General features: G+C 48.0%; 1 protein-coding gene and 1 long non-coding RNA gene across 24 annotated transcripts in view; one reads left to right on the top strand and one right to left on the bottom strand.

The window, feature by feature from the left end:
- The window catches only part of LOC136791237 (uncharacterized), a 318,474-nt gene that overhangs the window by 114,220 nt on the left and 182,092 nt on the right, over window positions 1-22,162 (top strand). The window lies entirely within an intron of this gene.
- The window catches only part of PAX2 (paired box 2), a 94,134-nt gene that overhangs the window by 10,272 nt on the left and 61,700 nt on the right, over window positions 1-22,162 (bottom strand). For 7 of the 13 annotated variants that reach the window (XM_067000446.1, XM_067000447.1, XM_048069042.2 and 4 more), the window contains 3 exons: window positions 15,470-15,645; window positions 13,537-13,663; window positions 1,559-1,768 (listed from right to left, as the gene is read on the bottom strand). In XM_067000446.1, the coding sequence (XP_066856547.1) occupies window positions 1,559-1,768; window positions 13,537-13,663; window positions 15,470-15,645 (513 nt within the window). Of the gene's footprint in view, window positions 1-1,558; window positions 1,769-13,536; window positions 13,664-15,469; window positions 15,646-22,162 lie in introns of those variants that run through there. The other 6 variants (XM_048069047.2, XM_048069043.2, XM_048069044.2 and 3 more) reach the window with 3 other exon arrangements.

Here is a 22,162-nt window from a genome sequence, read left to right as displayed (position 1 = left end):
GATCATCTGTCAAAATCCCAATCTTGAAAAAGAAGATAACAAATATAGTATCACTAACATGAATAGGAGTCCTGTAGGGAGACTCTTAAAATGCTGCTACGTAGAAGCAGCCCCCTTCCATTACCTCCTCTCATTACCACCAGGTGAACAGGGTTATTAAATTCTTGTACTCCAGGGCTATGTCAAAGCGAGTGTCTGACCTGCTTATAACATGCTTCCAGTACCAGCTATCCTCCTTTCTCCCAAAACCTTCTGAGTGAGAACCGCACCTTCATCACTGCAACTTTCTTTGAGCTTTTGAACACTTTCTCCCAAGTCTACTTTTCCATAAATGTCCTAAAGCAAGTGCATCTCCTGAAACAGTGCCTTCTAGCTTAGGGGGTGGCCATGTAAGTCTGCATCGCCACTGAAGTATATTGTTGGAGAGAGTCTGTCAGGATAAGCCTTGGCTTAGGAAATGCCCAGAGCTCCTACTGGCTGCAGTAAGACTTGGACAGTGTTATGAACACAAAAGTCTTCTCTGCAGTTGCTTGCTGCTTTCCTACAGGGAGGTTTAGAAATGCAAATGTCACCAAGACAAAGGGAGGACGTCAGGTCAAAGAGAAAAATAATATAGGAATATGAAGGAGGCAGAAGATACGTTTCTTGAGCATTAGGAACCATGTTCTGCACTGTGAAGAACTTGCCTATTGAAAAAGCCCAAATTGCATTCTTTGGCAGTGGAGTGACACCTAAAAAGATTGACACTATTCACCCAAGCCATCCCTGAGCTTCTGCAGCAGTGATGCCTCAGTCCTCTTGCATGGGGGTTTTACCTCATACCTACCTTAAACTCCACTTCCCTCCCCCGCCTCACTCCAGCCTGCTGCTCCTAAGTGCTGCCATCTTCTGTGACCTGCTTCTGTCCTTCCCTTGAAGGCTACTACCACAGATCTGATTTCACGTGGCTATAAGACTTCATAGCCTCTGACCCTGTTTCCTGACTACCTGGCCTGCCACATGAAGGTGCCAGCTCACGCTGACACTTCCCAACGAGCTGACTCGAGTCCTGCTTGCTGTGTGGCTGTGGCACTGCTCACCCACTGACTGTGTACAGGTCTGACTTGTAGTTTTTGCAACCCATGCTGACAACCCTGCTGACAGTCCTAGAGCTGGCAGACACATTCAAGCTGCAGTCATCAACCTAGGCTAGCACGCAGTACCCTCGCTGGGCCCCCCGTGCACAGGGGCCTCGTGGTTAGTGAGGCAACACAGGATTTTGCTGTACAAGTGTTTCCCTACTAAGCCCCAAACCCGTCCAGCTGGGACACCAGTCACTTCTGTGTAGTTACAGCTTCTTTTCCCATTTTATTCTGCAAAAATGAAGGACAGGCATGAAATCTTTAAGTGACTCTCCGTGGAGCTGCGAACACATGCTGCATACACAGAACTGGAACATCGTTGCTCTGGTTCCCGCTTGCACTCAAAGAGCTTGCAGCATTTACTGGTCTCCCCGTCAGACGAAACTGAACCCCTTGCCTGCAGCATCCCCGCTGAGTTTGTGGCCAAGGCCGGTTACCTGCTATCAGAGGCTGGCTGCTGGACTGCCCAAAGTGGGCACCATGATGAAGGAAGGCACTGTAGCAAGGCGTGGACGCATCGTCTGAAAGGGTCATGTGGAAGGGCTGAAGATCAGCCTGCCCAGAGCCGACCGGCGTGGTGGGGGTGAAAGGGGTGAGAGAGGCTCCATGAGGCTCTTGCTTTATACTGAGGGGAGAGGAGAGGTTTTCTGTGGTAGGGTAAGGGATGGACACAGACAGACAAAGGGAACAGGGGGAGGAAGAGGAGGGTGGGGAAGGGAGGAGAGGAAGAACAAAATGGGTAAATGAAAATGGAGTGGTTAAAATCTACAGGGAAATTAATTTAAAAACAAAAATAAAAATAAAAAGGTTAGGAGTAGATCAGAGGAGCCAGTGCTGATACAACAGCAGTAAATGCACCCGGGGGCTAGGCTCTGACTGCAGTGATGCCTCTGCAGGGCAGCAGGATACGAGAAAATGGAGTGCGGTGGCGGATGGGAGGGATGGGATGCGGGACAAGGAGAAGTGTGGGAGGGGACATGCAGGAGAGGGAGGACAGGAAGAAGCATAGGGTTGGGAAGGAGAAGAATGCTCTGAAGCTTCGGTGCTCCCTTTCCTGCTGCGTTCTCTTGCTGTCTGAGGGCGTACAAAGATGCTACACTCACGCATTTTGGCCCAGGGAATTACACCCCTTTGTCTCTCAGACCCAAGGTAACTTCCCCAGGAGAGCAGCATGGTTATGAACATCTGTTAAATGGGATGCTCAGTGTAAAGGCCAAAGGTTGTCAAACCAAGCTCTGTAAAAGCTTTGACAAAAAAGATGCAGCTGAACTTTGAGGTGGTTAAAATGAAAAATGGGACTGTGCCATTAATAGGTGAATAGATAGATCAATCAGTTGATCTTTTTTATAGTGGCATACTTTGTGGCTTTGACTGTAAAAGCACTGAGTACTGACTCCGGTAGTTCCCAAAGTACAGCGGTGCCAGACAGATACCTTGACGGAGAGATACAGTGGAAGAGAGAAAATGTTGGAGACTTATAATAGATTTCATTTGCACTGCTATTTGCATTGGACCACTGTTTCTGAAGTGCAGATTTGCACAGGCACAAGAAACACAGCTTTGAAGCTGCTCCTAACTGGGCTCCCAGGTAGGAGCTCTGGGAATAGTAGAACTCTGTGACCTAAAGCATGGGTGTTCCAGTACACCCAGACTTGGTGGGTTAGCAGTAATAGGGTCCTGTATTTGAACACCTGAAAGAGAAGTATGGATGATGTGATCAGATCCTATCCAAATCATCTCGCAAACCAGCCACCCTCAGGTAAACAAATTAGAGCCAACAAATGAAAGCCATCTCTCTGCCGCAATGGCAAGTGTTGCCAATGTCATATGAGATAAGTTAGTTGTGGTGGGTTTGATTTATACAGAGATATATAAATGTGACGTATAATTGGGTCATAAATCTGGCTTCATTAATGTAGAACTGGCTTTAATTAACTCTAGGCACCTTATTGTGAGGCTGCAATGCTCACCTAGACTATAAAGGGCTGGGCAGTTTCTGTCTGCGAATGCTGTTTATCCTGAGGCATTTGTTTCCTAAAGGTTTGTTACCTGGCAAAAATGATAGTTTGCCATCTGTGTTCTCCTCCAAGTACCTCTAACCTGGATGGCCAGCAAGGGTCTCTGAGCACCGAGACTCCTTTGCAGCAAAGACATATGTTCGTGGGCCAACTGATTGGGAAAGATCCCTTCTGGCCAAAAGGTGTGCAGTTCCTCTTCATTCAGGTTGTGTATGGGAAGCCTCTGGTATGCTCAGTGAGGACTGGCATTTCTTCGCCCTTTTTGCTATAGGAAGCTCTGCTGGGCAAGGACTTTTCTGGGGGTGTGGTAAATAGGATCTGGAGTGTGTGGTGACTGTTGTGCAGCTAATCAGAGTCACTGGAGTAAACAGCACCTCTGAACTGTGCAGGAGAGGGCAGGTGTGGGGAGCCGCTGGGGCAGGAGGGGCTGAGGAGAAGATGGACACGGAGATGTGGGTGGGCAGAAGCCAGAGGTGCTGTGGGCAGAGGTTAATCCTGTTTGCACAGCCCCCGGGCACGATGGGTTTCCTAGTCCCTCCCCTGCTTTATTTCTCTTTTAAAGCATGGAATTTTCAGCTATAATCCTTCCTAAACCACAGCATTTTTCAGGTGCTCTGTGTAAGTGAAACCATAATCTCTGGTAAAACAGGCCGCTTAAGCTGCTGTAGCATTAGGCCAATCTGATCCAGCCCCTGGATTTCCGCTCTGCCCAGCCACCACAGAGAGGATTTCAGCCTGAAAGACTGCCTAAAGCCCTTGCAATGGGAACAACAGTGCCAGGCCTTGCCTTGCAAAGCTGCACAGGGTTAAGGGACCAGAAGCTATTTGTCCCTGTGTTCTGAGGCTGTTAAAGCCCCTGTCAGACTCGCAGCAGAGATGAGCCCAGCCCTCTCTTGAACACATCAAAGCTTATGAAGAAAAATTCCTCACACCTTGCAGAGGCAGCACCACTTACTCAGCGCAGGGGGATAAAGAAGTCAGGAGTAAGATGGCAAAGAGACTGGGACACAATGCCACTAAGCACGGCTCTCTCTAAGAACAGCGGAGGAGAGGAGAGGATAAGGTCAGACAGCAAATGATTGCTCAAACAAAACTCAGACCTCAGCGTGTCTATTTACCTGTCCTTCAGTCTCCGCTCAGCAGCTGCACAGCCACAGCTGGTATCCCATGCGTCCTTACTGGCGGGTGGCAGTTACAAATTTTTACCCTCTTCTTGTCCAGCTCTCCACTGACTGAAAGCACCTGAATTCTGTCTCCAGTATAACTCCCGCCACTGCCATGCTGGAATAATTGCCCCAGCAGTGAATTATAGCTCTGAAGTGTGTCAGTATAGATGAGATCAATTGATTGATCTATCTATCCACCTGTGAGTGGCACAGTCCCATTTTTCATTTTAACCACCTCAAACTTCAGCTGCACCTCCTTTGTTTTCACTTCTGATTTCCTCCAGTCTCTGATTCTTTTGTATTTGGGATGGAGAACAGGAAAAGGAGTGCCATGCTCAGCCCTTCTTGCCCCAAGTCCTGCCAGTGCCAGCGAGCCGTGCTCTGCTGGCTTCTCTGAGTCTCATGGGGGTTCCTCGGTGAGGTGGCACCAGGGAGCCCCGAGGTATCTGTCAATGTCTTACTGGTATGGAAATCGACCCATAATTGAGTGGGGGGTGGAATGAGTTTGCAGCCCCTCTCCAAAGAAGCAGAAAGCTGTTCCTCTCCCAGGCTCCTTTCTGCTAAATGGCACGCACTATCCTTGTTTATGAGCAACAACAAAATACCAGCCAATGTGACGGTGGGGGAAATCTGAAAGGGTGAGCAGGGTGGGGATACAGCTGGGAACGTAGCAGAGGACTACATATTTTCTGCATCTCCAGCTCCTTTCTTTCTGGGTGTACTTGCTGAGTTATGGCTGTTTTTCTTCCTTTCTAACCCTCTCCTCTGTTATTCTGGCGGAGAGCTAGAACTGGTGATCTCTGGCCTAAATTCCCCCTGAGAATGAAGGGATTTTGGCCAGACAGGGTGAGAGGAAGATTCACAGCTTTGGGTTCCTACAGAGACTCATCTCAGCTTTTATCGTGCTCTCTGCTGCTGAAGGGAAAGAAGCAGGGGGGTTCGCAGGACTAGATAAGCGGCTTGTTTTTCATCACCGGTTTCCTGGAGGATAACCTAGCTGACTCCAGTGCTCCTTTTCTTTTCAGTAAGGGAAGAATATCAAGATGGCACATCCCTGCATAAGGGATGGCTTGTGCGCACCCACTTGACAACACCGCTCACAGTCTTGACAGTGTTTAGTATCCTTCACCTTTTCCTGGTGTCTCTATAAAATATTTATATGATCCCAAAGCCTCAGACTCCTTAGAGCACGTATCCTCACAGCATCCCCTAGGGATCACTGTTCTACCTGTGAGGAGCTGAGCACAGAGAAAATGTACCCAAGCTCATGCAGGAAGCCTGTGTCAAAGCTGAATCTTATCTCAGGTGTTTTTGCATCCTATGCTTGTACCCACTATTGAAACGTCTTTTCCACATTTACATTCCTCCTGTACTAATAACATCATTCCTTACAAAGGTTTCATTGTGGCAAGCAGGATGGGGTGGGGTCGTCAGCATTCATAAGCTGGTGAATTTACGCCACAGCCTGTGGACTCCCATCACTTCATCCCATGTGAGAATCTCGCCTTAGAACTTCTCAAAGTCATGCAGAAGACCAGACTGGACTGACACAGCCTATCTTTGACTTTTGCCTTCTGCATGTCAGAACCACTTTTTCTTTACCTTTTCTTAGCTTCCTAGCTCTTCTTTTGCAAGAGCATCACGCAAGTGGCACTGAAGATAAAAATCATCCTATTTTTTTTTCCTTCTCTGTGTTAGTAACAGACCTTTGCTAGGACAACAGAAAAGTGTGTAAAACCTAATTTACTTCTCATTGTACCTTTCTTGCATTCTCTTTGTATTCCCGCTGACTGGGGAATGAACCTTGCATGTTCAGGTTTATTTTCTGTTTCTGCACAGATCCATCCGTGTTTCTAGCCCAACACTTAACTTGTGTGTTATTGAAATACACATTGAAAGAGAAAAAAAAAAACAAAAACTTGCTCTCCAAGAGAGTCAAAACTGTTGACATCATTGATGTCAAGTTTTTAAATCCATTTGCCCCATTTTTTATGAAACTCACTTTTACAAACCTAGATTTTATATCTGTTCTAATTAATTGCTGCTTTCCAAGTAATCTGAGCTACTCACTCCGTATTTTACTTGGGAAACTGAGGTTTCATAGTCTTCATACCCAGTTAAACATGGAGCATCCAGCAGATCTGTGATCTGGATCTTTGAAGCTAGCTGCATACTGTTAGTCACTTGGGAACTCCACTAGGGTCAACTGCATTTGGCTCTAAGTAGATTTGTTTGCAGGTGGAGGTGAGGAAAATAGGCTTCAAAGTCTGTGGGAAATAAAGTTGTGCCTCTACATTTGGTAAACAGATAGGCTCAGCGGATTTATGCTGTGTCCCCTTTCTTGTATCCCAGCCCATCAGGGTATTGCAGTTACAGATTGCTCCCTGCCTTAAAGTCAAGCACACTCGTATATTCCTTGGTGGGCTGGGACTTGAATGTCATGTGTTAAACAAAATGCTTTTGAAATATATGCTGGGAAATGTAATTAGAACAGAGCATGTTATTTTTGCACACAGTCTACACAATAGGTGTCTCCAAGGCTTTCATCACATGATGGAAAATGATCATGAGACAGGACAGATCTTCCTGGGTAGTCCACAGCAGTCCTGCACCTACTGAGAAGGGCCAAAGATCGCCCTAAGCTCTCCATTTCTCTGAAAGACTGCAGTGGGCAATTTCAATTGTGCGAGCAGCTGGCCTGGTTAAATCCAATAGAGTTGATGGAGATCAAAAGTTATTAACATCTGCTGACAGCTGTTGCTTAACTCAGATACAAAGCACAGTCTTTGCTGTCAGTGGGCAAACATCTACATCACGAAAATTTTCATGGTAGCTATACTTATTGGCTCCTTCATTCAGCCTCAAAAGAAAAGCCAAAACCTGAGACTATATAACTCTCTTCTCTAAAAAAAAAAAAAAAAGTCCCTTTTTGTCCAGCCTGTAATGCCAGTCCTTGCTGAAGAAAATGGATGGGGAATGCAAATTCACTGCTCTTGCCATTACACTTAAATGCTAATTTAAGGAAGGCATGGTTTCTTTCAGGTCCACCCATTTCTGGGTTCCTCGCTTCAATATGCTTTTAAGTCCATGAGCTGTCTTCTTCAGCATCATAAAGTTATTGTCAGTGAAACTTCCATTGGAAGTGTAGAAATAGTTTATGTTTTCCCCCTGCCATTTCTGTCTCTTCCAGGGATCATTCATCTGACCATCAATCACCCTCAGCCATTTGGTCTCGGGGAAGAGTAGTAACGCCTTTTGCCTTTCCAAATTCCTTGGCAAGATAAAGAGATACTATCTCTTCTTAGGTATGGGAAGCAGTTGATGAGATTTGGAGGCGCTGTGGACATCTACTTTTGTTGATTCCTCATCTTAAATAGAGAAGAGGCTTGCAGCCTCTCTGCAGAAATGAGCCCTTATTTCAGAAGTGCAGAATATGGAACTCAGTGCCGTTCCTCATCCTCCCTGTCCCTCATCTGCAGCAGCTCCATGTGCTCAATTTGGCATACTTCCATACTGCAGACTGCCCTCACAGAAAATATCTCCTTCGTTTTGATGAGGCGGGATCATAACAATCATGTAGCAGCCACGTGGGTGATTATCATAGTCCATTTTCAGGGCATTGGGGCATCCAGAGATGTGCCCAACAGGCTCCTTGGCTGCTGACAGCTGTGATGCTGTGCAGCAGACTGCTGGTCTGCATCTTGAGGATTTGCCATCACCAAAGCCAATCTGTGGCCCCTAGCAGATTGTGAGAGAGGTATTCTTGAGTCAACTCAGTCAAGCCTTGACCAGGGCTGTTGTTTACTGGTGTCAGAGGCTAACGTAGATTGGAACAAGAGGGGGATTTTCACCACTATGAACAAGGAAAGTCAGAACGAAACGCTCCCCCTCTCAGTGTAACAATATAAGTGCAAGCAAATTTAATGGTCGGTTTTAATCATTATGTAAAATAGCAAGATGGATCAACTAGTTTTACATTTGCACCATGTGGCTGTTTCCTAAAAGGTTGAATTCTAGGGTGGTAACAAATATTTTGACAAATACAAAATTTACACTAAGCATGGTTATTCAATTTTGCTAAATAGATGAACTGCATCTGGGCACATTTATTTAAGCAATTATGTTGTTTAACATAATTTGTCTTTACATATTATTGTATGGGAAAATAATGAATGAGTCCGTATTATTATTTTATTAGATTATTAACTTTTTACTTGTGATTTGTGTCAAGTTATATTTAGGTGGAATTAGAATTCAATTAAAAACAGTATTTGTAATTTATTCATGCTAATTATATAAAATGACCACAAGTTCCCTGACTTCCTAAATATATTGGAACAAAAAAGACAGGCTTTTCTAAGCAGGTTTTGCATTAAAAATGTCTTATTAAGTGAAGGAAAAGATATATATATAAAAGGAGGAAATTGAACCGATTTTAGAACCCGATTTTAGAACTAATAGATCTCATCCTTTCACACCAAGCATAATTCACTCACTGACAGAGGAAAACAAATGATCCTGCTTTTTCAAATCCTAGTTTGTTTCTTAGTTTTGAACGACCTGGTTATTGAACTGAACAAAATTCTCTTCAGTTCACTCACTAAGCTGAAACAAAGGAAATATTATCTTTTCACCTTGCAGGAGGCTGAAGTTCTCAAAAGATTGTTGATCATTTCAAAAAACTTTGGATCCAGGTGTCTAGCCAGTGATTTCTCCGTGCTTAGCATCACAACTTTCTAGAAAACTTTCATAGAAATCAGATTCTGTTTACCTACTATTTGTGCATGACTTTCAGACATATCGAATATGCTTAGTTTCATTAATTGTTTTTGTGTACATTTATGTTGAAAATATTAACTGAATTGTAAAAATGGACTTAAAGTGGAAAAAAAATCTGACCCCATGCCAGAGGTGAAGGGCTGGAGGAAAGCGAGATCTATGGGATCTGTGCTTTTTTGGTGCCTCTGTTTGACACATCATGAGTGGCTGTCATGAGAATTTTTCACCTTGGATGATACTTGTTCCTTTTGGGAAAAAATTATTTCCCAAAGAGAAGGAACCATTTTCTGTACAGAACCTGGTAGCTTGCTTGGTGGGTGATGGCTTTTTTTTTTTGTCTTTTTTTCTTTGGCTTCTCTTTTGCCTTCTGTTTGTGGGTCTCACTGGTTGTAGTAGACTGGTAAGTGAAGTCTATTTAGTTAAAACTGACAGGATTCAATTAAGGGAAGTTGTTCTTTACCTTTCCTGTAATCTTACAATCTATCTAGTAGGTAAATCCTCCCCTTTAGTGGTATGTTAATATGCAAGTTTGCAAGCCATCCATCAGAAGTCCATTGTGTTTGATTTCCCATAGTGCTGCCTTTCTTTTGGATAGCCTCTGGGCTAGCTGACTGAGTTGGAAAGGACTCCATTCCCAAACTATTAATCTAAGTCCCCTGCACTCACAATCTGGTTTGAAGACACCTCCCTTCAGGCATGTGTATTCCAAAAGATGTGACTTCCGATGGTGTTTAAAGAGGGATCTTAACCTTTTATTCTCAAAGGATTCAAGGCCTCAGTAAACATCTTGTGATTTAAAGTACTCCTGTCACTGCTGCCAAAAATGTGACATTCTCCTCTGCTCACCCCTGTTGTGTTAGCTGCTGAGTACTTTCCAAAAATCAAAGACCTGTGGAAACTACTGAAAAAAAAAGAAAACTATTGAGGTTTTCTGTGTTTTCCTAGCCCCATACAAATTTATACTAATCTGCCTGATCTGTTTGCCTTCAATAGATCCAATTGAAGTAGAATGTCTCTTATCAACAGACGTCTTGTCTTGGTGTTCAACTGCATGTACTTGTCTTATCTTGGTATGTTGAAGTCTGGGTCTTTGCTTCTAGGAGTCCTGATTGGTACCCACAGATATTGCCCAAGACACTGTCAGGGATCTATGCCAGTCCCTCAGATATACAACATTAAGGCAAGATGGAGCTGGCCCATTGACCTGTGTGTGGAGGAAGAGATGAGGCAGTGTTCTCAGGCAGCTTTTAAGAGCTTTCTCTCTGGTACTTCACAAGAAAGCTGTGTATATATGCATTGACTCTTCTATACAAAGGACAGTGGGAGCATGTTTCCCAGCCTAGTGTCTTTGAATAGATGGCCAGAAGCTGATGACTAGGACTTTGGGGAAGGCTTTCTTGCATGTTGGGGAGATGGCTGCCTGTTTTGCAGCATTTCTAGCTCTTCAATTTTATGAAGCTCACAGACAGGTAAGGGGATTTTAGCATCATCTGTACTTAATATTTCAGTTAGTTACTTTCTATTGAGGTTTTGATGGTTTTTGGAGGGGTGTATTCTCAGACCTGTGTGAGCTGAGAGAGCTTGCTGAGGCAAGCTAGTCACGAGCCAGAGAAGGGAGAACTTTCTCTAAGGTCTTCTGAAAGGGCAAAAATACGGTGTCAGACAGCTCTGGTTGGAAAGGACTATTGATACCTTTCCTGCCTGGGAAGACTGAGCTAGGGAAACATTCTTGTAGACTGAAGCTAAATCTTACATCCTGAAATAACTGCACACAGAACTCGTACCCTCCATGGGTGGACTTGTTTCAGATATCAATGGGCTTCACAGACTGCCCTGGGACAAGAGGAAAGAGGCATTTCAGAAGTGACACTATAGCAGCAGAACAGGTAGGCAGCAATTCCATACTCACTATTACTCCAATATCCCTTTCTGGGAGAGGGAGCTGAGGTCCCAGCCTCTTTCTTAACTCCTAGCCAGGGGTAGATCAGGAGGCAGCCTTGAGTTCCTCACCTTTCTGGTCCTTCCTGAGAGCACTGCCCAGCCCCACAGCAAACACATCATGAATCATTCATCTTTAATAGATTATGCAAATCAGGGACATCAGATCAATGAAGATCAATAACTGCAACCATTTAATTGCCAACAAAAACATTTTAAGAATGAGCATTATCTGAAGTCCTTTCTTGGGTAATGGCACCATTAATCCAAACATTGGATCCTGGCCTAAGTGTAGAGGAAAAATTCTCTGCCCTTCTTTCCCCACTGCCTTTCAGGGTGTTAAGGGTTTTTTTTTTCCCTTCTCATTTCCAGTTTCTGAGTTTCCCCATCATTACCACCATTGAACATCTCCCAGCGCTAATAGTTCTGCTTTTGTTACTCTGCGCTGATTGAAATGTTGCATACAGATTGAGATGTTAGTGCTAAGTTGCCACCTGGGAATGTCAAGCTGGGTCTGAAATGAACTTTTCTCACTCTTGGATCCAGATGGATCAGATGGGGATGTTCTCAAGCCGAGCTGGGAGTGTTGCAGGGAGCAGGGTGCGGATGGCACGGGGTGGGGGGACAAAGAGAAGATTTTCTGCTTTAGCCCACAGCCTCTTCTGTAAGGCCAAATCTGTTTCCTCCTGTCCCCTTGTGAGAGCCATGTACAAAGCTCAAAGCTCATGCAGTGTCCTCAGCATTCAGGAATTCAGCTGTCATGTTACTAGGCTGGAATGCACCAGTTTCCCTTAGGCAGAAGGACTGAAAAGAATTATTTTAATGGCCCCTTTGAATATTAAACTCTGTGATTTTAGGCACCTCACCTTTAGATCATGCTATGGGGGGTCTGCTTTCCACAAAGGGAGGACAGTACTGCTCTCCTGCTGGCTTTGGCCCTCCTTTGGGAGGGAAGTATTTCCTGTAAGAGCTGTAGATCTGCTAAATGATAGGTGGATGACTGTCAGCTGAGTTTTGTCTTGCACATGTGAATACAAAGAGAGGTGTAACAGTTTTGCCACAGCTGAGCCATTTTTCTGGTTGGCTAAGAAACGGTATGGCTGCAAGGATCCTGGGTCAAGCCTGGTAGCAGTAAAAGCCCTGAAAAGTCTGGGGGCATCACACTTTCTAGGCACTCCCTAAATACGCAGTTCACCTCCCCATGGTGCTCCATTTCGCAGACCTCACACTGGATTCCCTTTGTATTTAGGGTAACAGCTACTAATCCCCCTGGTCTCAGACTTCCTAGCAGCTGGATGGTGCATGCAGCAATATCCCTTTGCTCGGTGTTTGCCGAGCAGCCAACAGCCGCCTGCCTCAGCGACCAGCGACTGTGGCCTCAGGGGCTGTACCCGTGGCTTCTGCAAGACAGAATTAAGCCACAAACTCTGCTGCTCTTGATTCTGTGCCACCAGAAGCCTGCTTTTTGGCCAAGAGGCTACAGCTCCTTCTCTTGCTAACAGGATCGTACCTCTGCCACGACTTACTTCTCAGCTCTACTGTGGGATTTCTGAAGGGGTCACAGCCATTGCATTGCAAGGGGAAGGTACCAAAGAGGGGCGAATCTCTTGGGCCTCGCCCCTGCTTTAGTGACCTAGCAGGAGGTAGGTAGGTGTGTGAGAGGAAGCAGCAGTGACTGATGCTCTGCAAGAAGGGGCTGTGACAGCAGAATATCTATCTCCTTATTGCTCCGGTGGGGCCAGGACAGGCCACCTACCACCAGCAGCAGGCTGGCGTGCCCTGCGGCCCCAGGGACAGCCTGCGCCACCCAGGCCTGCCGGTACAACCAGCAAAGAGGAAGCTTCTGTGGAGCAGTGGCTGCCGAAACTGCCTCCTGCTGCTGTGCATCCCAGTTCCTCTGCTGTACTGCACTTGCTCTCATTTATTTCCTTCTCCAGCTTCCCAGTCACACCCCAGTGTAATGTGCCCACAGGTAAGGGAGGGAGGGAGGCTGTGAACAAACTTCATTTGCCAGCTGCTGATGGCGACTCCTGGGCTTGCGGAAGAGGGAGCTTAGCAGTCAGTTCAGCAGCCCTGTGCTTAGCTTGCAAATGCCCCTTCCCAGTGCCAGGGCTGAGTAAAACTTAAATCAGTATTTCCCCAAGAAAACCAAGCACAGATCATGGAAGAGCCACGAACCTCTCGTTCTCAGACACAAAGGAAGAAACCACCGTGCACGTCTGGACACACCTGGCCTCCCAGCACCCGTCCCTAAGCCCAGGGGCACACGAGCTCCTCAGCCGCACCCGGGGTTACCTGTCCTCGAGTCACACCTGGGCACCTCTAGGTGCACCTGAAACTGCCACCACGCTGACCTGCCAGCCTCTCCTGGCCCCTTACTTCCTCCCCAGCCTTTCTGTCTCTTTCCATGCTCGCCACAGAGGGGTATCTTGCGTTAGCAGAAAAAGCAGAAGCTAATGGTGATGAGGGAAATAAATAAAAAGCTTGGTTCTGCTGTTCGGTCAGGCAGCTTACCGGTCACCACAGGGTACGTCTGGGGTCCTGACACATTTGTCCCCAGGTCTGGGTTAGCAGAGGTGGATAGACTTGATTTGACTTCATCGAGACCAGGGGTCAGAGCTGGGAGGGAGTACTCATTACCCTGGGGAAGAGAGGAGAAAGACAGCTCGCTATTGATGCGCTGAGAGAAAGGGAACAGTGTACAGATGGGGGGGAGGAAGAGGAGAGAGGCAAACCCCTGCACAGATGGAAGAGGAGGAGGAGGAGGAAATGGAGAAGATGAAGTGACAAGAGGGCTGCGGGGGGGACCTGGGATGAGCTATTCCACCCTGCTGCGCCTTGCTGGGAAGGGGAAGAGGGGTCGGGCCAAGCACGGGATCTGGCCCTGTACCCATGGTGTGGCCGAGCCTCCGTTCGGTGCCGTGAGGAGAGGGGCTGTCTGCCTGTCCAAGCTCAGGCCGGGAGAAAGGGGAAATCCACGTCCTCTGCTCTCGGCTGAGCGGGGGCGGGGGGTGTTTGCCCTGGTGGCAGGGACACTTGGGGCAGAGCACGGCAGCGACTGGGGTGCCTGGGCTGCGGGAGGCAGCCGGTGTCGGCCCCTTGCAACCCGGCTCTGTGCTGGGTCGTCTCCCTCCCCTCCGCCACTACCCCTGTCCTAGCTCTTTAAAAACAAACAAAGAAGCCTCATCCCCTGCCTCTGTCACTCTGTGCACTGGGGTATGAAATTGGGGAGGGGGGAGCCACATGGCTAACAGAAGGGTGGGAGGGGGAGAGCCATTGAATCTGAAAGGGTGTCCTGTCCGAAAGGCTCTGGTAATTGCCTTTTTATTGTGGCAGCCTCCGGACCAGACACGGGAGCTGGAGAGACCGGGAAGGCTACAGAACAGCAGGAAAAGTTGCTCTGATTAATATTAGGTTAAATTAAAACTGATTTTCTGCTCTTTCTGCGGCGTTTTTTTCCATGCGCTTCCCCAGCCCCCTCCCCACATCTCCCCCTCCTGCAGCGGGCTCCCCACACGCTGCCCCCTCCCCGCCCCGTCCCTGCCTGCCTAGGACTGCCTCGTCATTTCCAATTCCTTCTCGTATTGATCTTCCTGTAGAAATCAGTTTTGTAATTAGCTGCAAATTAGGCCTTCTACTGGGGGTGAGCCTGCCCCCTGATTTATCACCAGAGTAATTCGCTGTGATCGGAGAGAAATTAAAATGAACTCAATTAGGCTTCGGATTTGCTTTATGGGCCCTGCTCAGAGTTTCAGGGGGAAAAATGACTGTGCTGGTGCTTAATAGTCTAATGAAAGTAAATAAAGGTTATTCATTGTAATAAACCCAGGGACTCTGGGATGAAGGGAGTCCACAGCCAGCCTCTCCTTCTCTTCCTTTGTTGGTTTATGGCTTGGGGCGGTTTAAAAAGACTTTTGATTTTCATTTTATTAAGACAAACAGCTTTTGGGATAAAAGGCCGGGAGAGCGGGGGAGTAAGGGAGAGGGGGACAGCGCCGCAGAAGTGCAGAAAACTGGGTAGGAGACAGGAGTCAAGTCTCAGCTTTGGGCCATGAGGGAAAATGGTCCGGGCCTGTGAAACCCTGTGACTCGCCGGTGTGACCTGAGAGCGCCGCAATGTGATGGTGTTCATGGGTGCGCGTTCACAGGGAGAGCACACACGTGTGCTGCGGGCACCTCTGCAGGGGGAAGTGGCCGTGGGGTTGCAGGGATAATGTGGTGTGCATGGCACGTTCATGAGGGGAGACAGCTTGTGTACAGGCGTACATCGGTGCAGCGATACATGTGCAACTAGAAAGTGCTGTAAAACGTGAACGCGATGTACGTGCAGCAATGGGTCAGCAAGAGAACGAGGGGTGAGGAGAGGGAGAGTGGCTTCGGTGAGGGAATCTCCCTGCCATCACCCTACGGGTGCCTGCGGGTCCGCATTGCCAGGCCGGGCCCTCACCTGCTCAGATTTGATGTGCTCTGATGTTTGAAAGACGTCAGGGTAAGAAGGACGCTCAAAAACTCGATCTAAAGCTTCCAGCTGCTGCTGGGTGAAAGTGTCGCCACGAAGGTGCTTCCGCAAACTGTCCACGCTGCTCTGGGAGTCTCCGTTGGGAACTGAGCCCTCGGACACATCTGCAGGGCACACACAGAGAAAACAGGGAGTTAGCACCACCCTGCCTCGGAGCGGCAGCGGCTGCGGGCGAGAGCAGAGCACAGGGAGAGGGGTCCTCTGCTCCCGGGGGGGGCAGCCGGGGGGCATGGGGAGGCCCCTTCCCTCCGCGCTGGCCTTCCGGGGGGGCTCCCGCTGCGAGCCAGGCTGTGGAGAATGGCGCACAGCTCAGAGATGAGCGGCAGTTCCACTGATTTTCAGTGTTAAAAATCGCCAAATCTCCATCGCTGAGCAGAAAATGGGAGCAAAGCGCAGCGATTAGCATCGCTCGGAGGCTACTAGGGAGGCAGCTCACAGGAAAACTGGGGTGCTGAGGGTGGGCTTGCACTGCACGGGGCTGGGGAAGCCTGAAATGGAGGAAGTCCTCTTACAGCATGGAAGGGAGTCAGTCTGTTGTAGCCACCAGTCCCAATAGAAGTTATGTCTCCAGTGTAATTTCCTTCTCATCTGATCATGTCCTCTCATACCCCAGATGAGTCTTTCATCCCTTGGATAACATGAATGATCCTGCTTCTGACTCCATGTTTCACCAGAGACAAGCCTCTTTCTCGGTGCGCTCTGTCCCATCCAACATACGTTGGTTTCTGTTACGACCTCTGTCCCACTCTGCTACATATTAGCTCATAATTTAACACAGCCCATATCTGTGTTATAAAATTCCTTCCTAAAAGAGGTGAATCTTTGTCTGTGACTGCCCCCCTTCCTACCCAAAATGAATTATTGTATTACAAACATAGGCCTGCTCTGTGAGAATCAGTGTTCCTTGTAATCCTTTGTTCTTATCAGGAAAAAAGCCTTTTTCTGGTAGAGGCATCATCAGAAGTGCATCTCAGTCCCTGCAACAGCCCTCCGAAACAATCCAATCTCACTGCAGTGTGTCCTGTCACGTTGCAGGTATCTCAGTCTCTGCTGTGCCATCCCGTGTCTCTTAGAGCCCACTCATCCCCTCTGAGGTGAGTCCATTATAAATGTCCTGCCCCATCCAAAGAGAATCTTTCCCTGTGATAAACCATCTTATCACCCATCTGTTTTTTTTCCCTCTTATCCCCCAACTCAAATGAGGTGCATTTATCTCTGTTATAACCCCTTTTTATCTGAAGTGAGAGAGTCTCCTGCTATTAGCATCTGTCACATCCAAGGTGAGTCTGTCTGTTAGAATTTCCTGTCCCAGCTGAAGTGAATCTTCCTTTGTCATAATCCCTCATCTCATCTGAGGCAAGTCTGCTCATTATAATCTTCTCCAACTGTGCTGAGTATCTTTCTGCTGTCACGCCTTGGTCTAACTTTGGTGAGACTGGTTATAATCCTCTGTCTCATCCATGCTGATATATCTCCATACCCTCCATGCTGAATCTCTGCCTACCGTTTCATCAGACACAAGCCTGACTGCCTGATAACCCTCTCTGACCTAAGATCAGGATCTCCCTCTTACACTACAATTACCTTCCTGCGTTTTCACTATTGTTCCGCATGTGTCAGCCTCTCTCAGTGGCTTCCAGTTAATGAATATCTGAAACCCGCTGTCTGACAAGGAAGTGGTTGAGGGATCTGTATAGACCATTTCCCTCCTCCGTGTGACTGGGGGTGTGCTCATGGCCAGGCGATGCTCCCGCAAGCCTGGAGTGGCATTCTCTGTGCAGTGCCCAGAGCCATGCCACTCTGCTGCTTCATCTTTTAGCTGACGGACTGTGCCAAGATGGGTATTGTCCTGGCACAGTTAATGCCCAACTGGTGGCCCTGAGTAATAACTGAGCCTGCTGCCTTCTGGCTATGAGATATATCCGTTTATAGGTGATTATACGATATGATATAATCAATAGTACATTATATACAGTAACGTAGTACAGTACCACTCACAAGACCATAGAAAATATTACATATTGATTTGTCCCAGCCAGCAGCCTTCCCTCGAGCAGCCCCTTCTCTCTTTCTCTTTCTTTTCCACCCATAGGCAGAGCAGAGCTGTTTACTGGCTCTGCTCCCTGGCATTTTCTTCTCTCCTCAGGCTTATTTGCACAAGGGAAAATTCTTAACTTCCCGAAAGCTGGAGTTCATGACATAGTTGACTAAGAGAAAACAAAGCAAGGACTTGGCTTTCTGGGTTGCACACTGTTAGTGCAGTGCTAGCGGGCTGTTACTCAGCCCGGGCTGTCACTGCAGGGGCAGCTGTCGGCAGGACGAGGTATCTACAGGCTCGGGCTCCTGACTCTGATGGGCACTCCTCTCTGCAGAAGGCTGGCACAGAACTCCTGGGTCCAGGGTCAGAAAAAAAATGGGTGTTTCTGTATCAACGCTTGTCTCAACCTCTCTGCAGCTTGTGAAGCTGTTTGCCTTTGAGGATTTTTCCACGTGTCAGTGTGCATGGCTGTGCACACCATTATGTTAATACACATGGGTATTTTTGCAGTAGATCATGATTCTGGTACACTTGAGATTCTGCATCGCCGTACATGCCTGAGCAACCATTTGTCTGTGGAGGTTGTTTTAGGTTCATTTGGTTTTCCAGGATGGCAGCCCTACAACATGCATGGGGTTTGGTGTGAGCAGACGGGTGTTTACATAAGCAGTAGAAGTCACACTGATTGTCACTAAACCAGGTTTTACCCCGAGTGGGTTGCCCCGTGTTTGCCTGGCTTCGCGTACGCATGCGCTTGTATTTGCAGTCCCTGTCTGGCAGCTGAACCCTGTGCACACATGTCCCCATGTGTGCATGGGCCATGCCTTTGTGTGAAGAAGCTGAAACCACAGCTTCCCCAAGTCGCTGTAGGAGTCTCTTTTCCTTCATTTATTCAGGGGCCCTTCAGATCTTGACAAATCTGTCACTCTAAATTTGCGAGAGATTATGGTGCTCTCTCCCTAGCACGGAGAGAGGTGATATATGATATCTGCTGCCCCTATTGATTGCCTGATCTGGTGGCAGAGGGCTGGCGAAATGAACTTGAAATGAACATCATGCCTCAACTCATTGTGCGTATAATACACTACTTAATCCCACATTTTTCAGCCGCTATGGAATTCAATTGATCAATCATGTCCCTCTGATAGTACTGTTTTAGGGGTTATTGCTGCTCTGCTCACTGACCTTTTTATTTATTTATTTATTTGTGTCAGCGTGCGTGTGTGTGTGTGCGTGCACGTATGTGCATTTGGCACACCGAGGACCAGCTGATAAGAAAGCGCCTGTGTAGTCAGTGGGAAATGAAGGAAAAGGATGAAGGGAGGAGAAAGGGAAGGCATGGGGTTAGATAAGGAAGCAGAATGATCAAAGCAAGAGAGTAGATAAGGAGAGTGAAAAAGTTGTAAGGAGAAAGGCAATGCTTTAGTTTTGAGAGGAGCTTTGGAGATGGGGGGGGGCACTCTGTTGTGGCCCAGGCAGACCGCTGTGCCCTCCAGCTTTAAAATCTACAAAAGGAAAGAAACTTTTAACAGAGGACTGTAGGCTACCTAGAGGAGGACCTTTTCTAAGCAGCTTGCAGAATTGTTGGTCTTAATAGTGGTATGGCACACAAATCCCAAACATCACAGAGCCATAATATCAGCTGTGCATATAGGATTCTAGTTAGGAAGCAGAGAAAGTTTCACAAAGATAATCCTGCAAGGCAGATTTATAGGTCTTGTGTTGCTAACACTGAGACTTTCACAGTCACGGATCATTATATTTTCTTCAAAACCAAAGGATTGTAAATCCCCTGTATTTGTTTTCCAGTGTCAAAACCTATAGAGGTTGTGTTTTCATTTTTCACCTGAAGCTGCCAGGGCAGAAACTTATCTCTGTTTTTAGATCAAAGCTGCTATTCCCGTCTAAGCACATGACCCTGTGAGCTGGAGCTTCAGAGAAGAAGCCTCAGATATCGCAATACCCAACCTGTGGGAGCTGATGGTTGTGAGGGTGTGAGCAAAGGTGGCAATATGGGACAGAGAGGACTTGGGGGAAGAGATGGGCTCTGTCAAAGGCTGGTGGGTACAAGTGGAGGGAAGGCTCATGGGGGAAATGTGTTGGAAAAGACTAGTAAATGCCATGAGGAATGGCACTGTGGTGATCAGCAGCAGCTTCAGCTGATGAACACTGTTAGGGGTAAAAGCTTAAGGGATGAGGATTAGCAAAGAAGAAAGCTCTCAGGAGGAGTGTTGTGGTGAAGCTGCAGGATGAGCCTGGGGACAGGTAACCACACTGGCTTTGCCACTGGGCAGTGGCATCACTTTTCCCAGTTCCCTTCCTACTGGCCCAGGAACCTCAGCGGTAGTGTGACACGGGGCACCTCGCTGTTAAATCAGGAGGATCCGAACAAACAGCTTGAGAGGTGAACCATGGCCTCGGTCACTGTGTTCCTCACAAGAGCACACGGTTGCTGTCAGTGTGATCAGCGCTGGCCTTGCACGTGTGACAGGCAACATCTCTCCTCCCGAGGGGCTGCCGAGGGAAGGTACAGAGCCAACACTCAGCATAAACCTTCGGCACAAGACACAGGAATGCTCCACAGGTGTCACAGAAGTGTCCTGACAGATAACAAGGAAACACTCTGCCAGAGGACACAGGAACAACCTTAACTACATCTGACATGAGGACTGTGCCCATTAAGTAGCTCCCAAACAAAGAGACGTTCTCAGGCCCGGAAGCCACAAAGCCACCATCATGGACAAGTAGCACGAAGCAGTGCAGTACGGGTACACCCTAGCTCTGGGTGACTCAGAGAGCAGCCTTGCTCAGGGTGGGTCAGGGCCACCCCCACAAGTGATTTAGAAGTGCTCTTAGTATTGCTGGCACAGGAACACCTCTGAGGCACAGAAATGCTGCAGAAGGTCATGACAACCTATACAGCCGGCCCTCGAGCAGGGCGATACCATCCTCTTTTGGGGGCAGGGGCTATTACTGCCCTAGAGACATGTCTGCCTGGTGCCCTGTGCAGCCCCAGACTCAGCTGGGGTAAATAGCAGCCATAGCAGAAGCGATGTGACTGGCATGAGAGCTGCCAGCCAGGTGACGCAGCAGAACCCATCTGATTGCCCATGCCTCCAAGGGAAATGCATCTGTCTAAGGCGGCAGTGCTGAGTCGGCTGCCGAAACGCCATCCCTCCGCTCCAGCGAGGTGACCCTGTCATCTCCTGCAGGCTGGCTTTGTCACTGTCCCCTCTGCGGCGTTAGCACGGAGCAACCCTCTGGTAGACACCGCATCGCTACCAGCACTGCCCCTTCCCAAGCTGTCCTTTGTGTTAAGACTGCTCTGTCCCTTTATCCCGTTTCCCTTCTCTTTTTTCCCCTCTGATGTGCTTGTGTCCCAGCGCAGCCCGGGCCTGTCAGGCATCTTTCCTGGCCATCCCCCGGGGGCCCTTCACAGCACTGCCAGTTGTTGCAGTTTCAAACTCAATTGTTCTCCTCGGTACTGAGGCAAATGGAGTCATTAATTACCTTCTATCGGCTGGGCCGAGTTCAGAACGCGATCAATAGCCAGCGCTTGTCATTCATGGCAGCCAGCCCCGCGCAGCCCCTCATGCCGCGTGCTGCGCGGGGCCGGCAGGAGCCCCGCCACATTGCGCCCGGGCTTCAAACCTGGTGTCGGGCTCCTGCTGGGAGCCCCTGGCCTGCGACACCCCTGGCTGAGCTGGCCCCCAGGGGAGATCAGGGACAAAGACCTGGTCTGGGGGAGCAGGTCACACATTTCCACGTGGTCAGTGTGTGGGCCTGGTGACTGGGCTATGCAAAGTGGTCCAGTCTGGCTACTGAGAAGTACCTAGACGCTCCGTTTTCATCCTCAGTGACTATTAAACCAGTACTCTGCTCCCCACGGTAGAGACAAGGGAGTGGCAGCCCCACTCTGCTCATTGTTTCACCTGGGTAAATTTCATGCCCTGCTCAGTAAGGTTTGGAAAAGGAAAGCTCTAAAATTCATTCCACATTTCCTTCCAGAAGAATTTCTGCAGTCTTTTGGGCAGGATGAAAGAAGGCACCTTCTCGAGACAGGTCAGTTTGGTGTCTCAGCACTTTGTAGTGCTGCAAGAGTTGTCACTTACGGCTTCAGTTGCCATAGTTGAACTGGTGGGGAGAAAGGTGAACCTCAAATTCAGGTGGAAAAGATCCCAAGTGAGTGCTGGACAGAGACAACTGGGCATGGAAGGGGCTGGCAAGATCCAGTGTAGAAAAAGAATATTGTTGGAGATCTATGCTGTGACAGTGAAAGAAGATAAGAGTTCAGGTTATGGCCAGTATCCTGCAGAAACAGGGATGGTGGGAGGCGTGCTGGAGGACTGTCACCTCAGGGCAGTGGATCAGCTCTGCATGTGTTTAGATTCCTGTGTCCATTTACCTCAAAGGAATCCACAAGCCTGAATCCGAGTACGCAAATTGATGATACTGTGCTGGTCCATGCATCTCTGTGTAATTTAGGTGTGGTAGCCACACATAAGCTGTGCACATTTGTTACTTGCATGCTCAGGCTCAGAGAAGAAAGGCTCAGAAACAAAGGGATTTTATGTTTTGAAATG

The sequence above is a fragment of the Anser cygnoides genome, chromosome 7, assembly GCF_040182565.1.
Source record: "Anser cygnoides isolate HZ-2024a breed goose chromosome 7, Taihu_goose_T2T_genome, whole genome shotgun sequence".
Classification (NCBI taxonomy): domain Eukaryota; kingdom Metazoa; phylum Chordata; class Aves; order Anseriformes; family Anatidae; genus Anser; species Anser cygnoides.
Note: the sequence above shows the minus strand (reverse complement) of the source record. Positions and strands in the feature narration are given on the sequence as shown.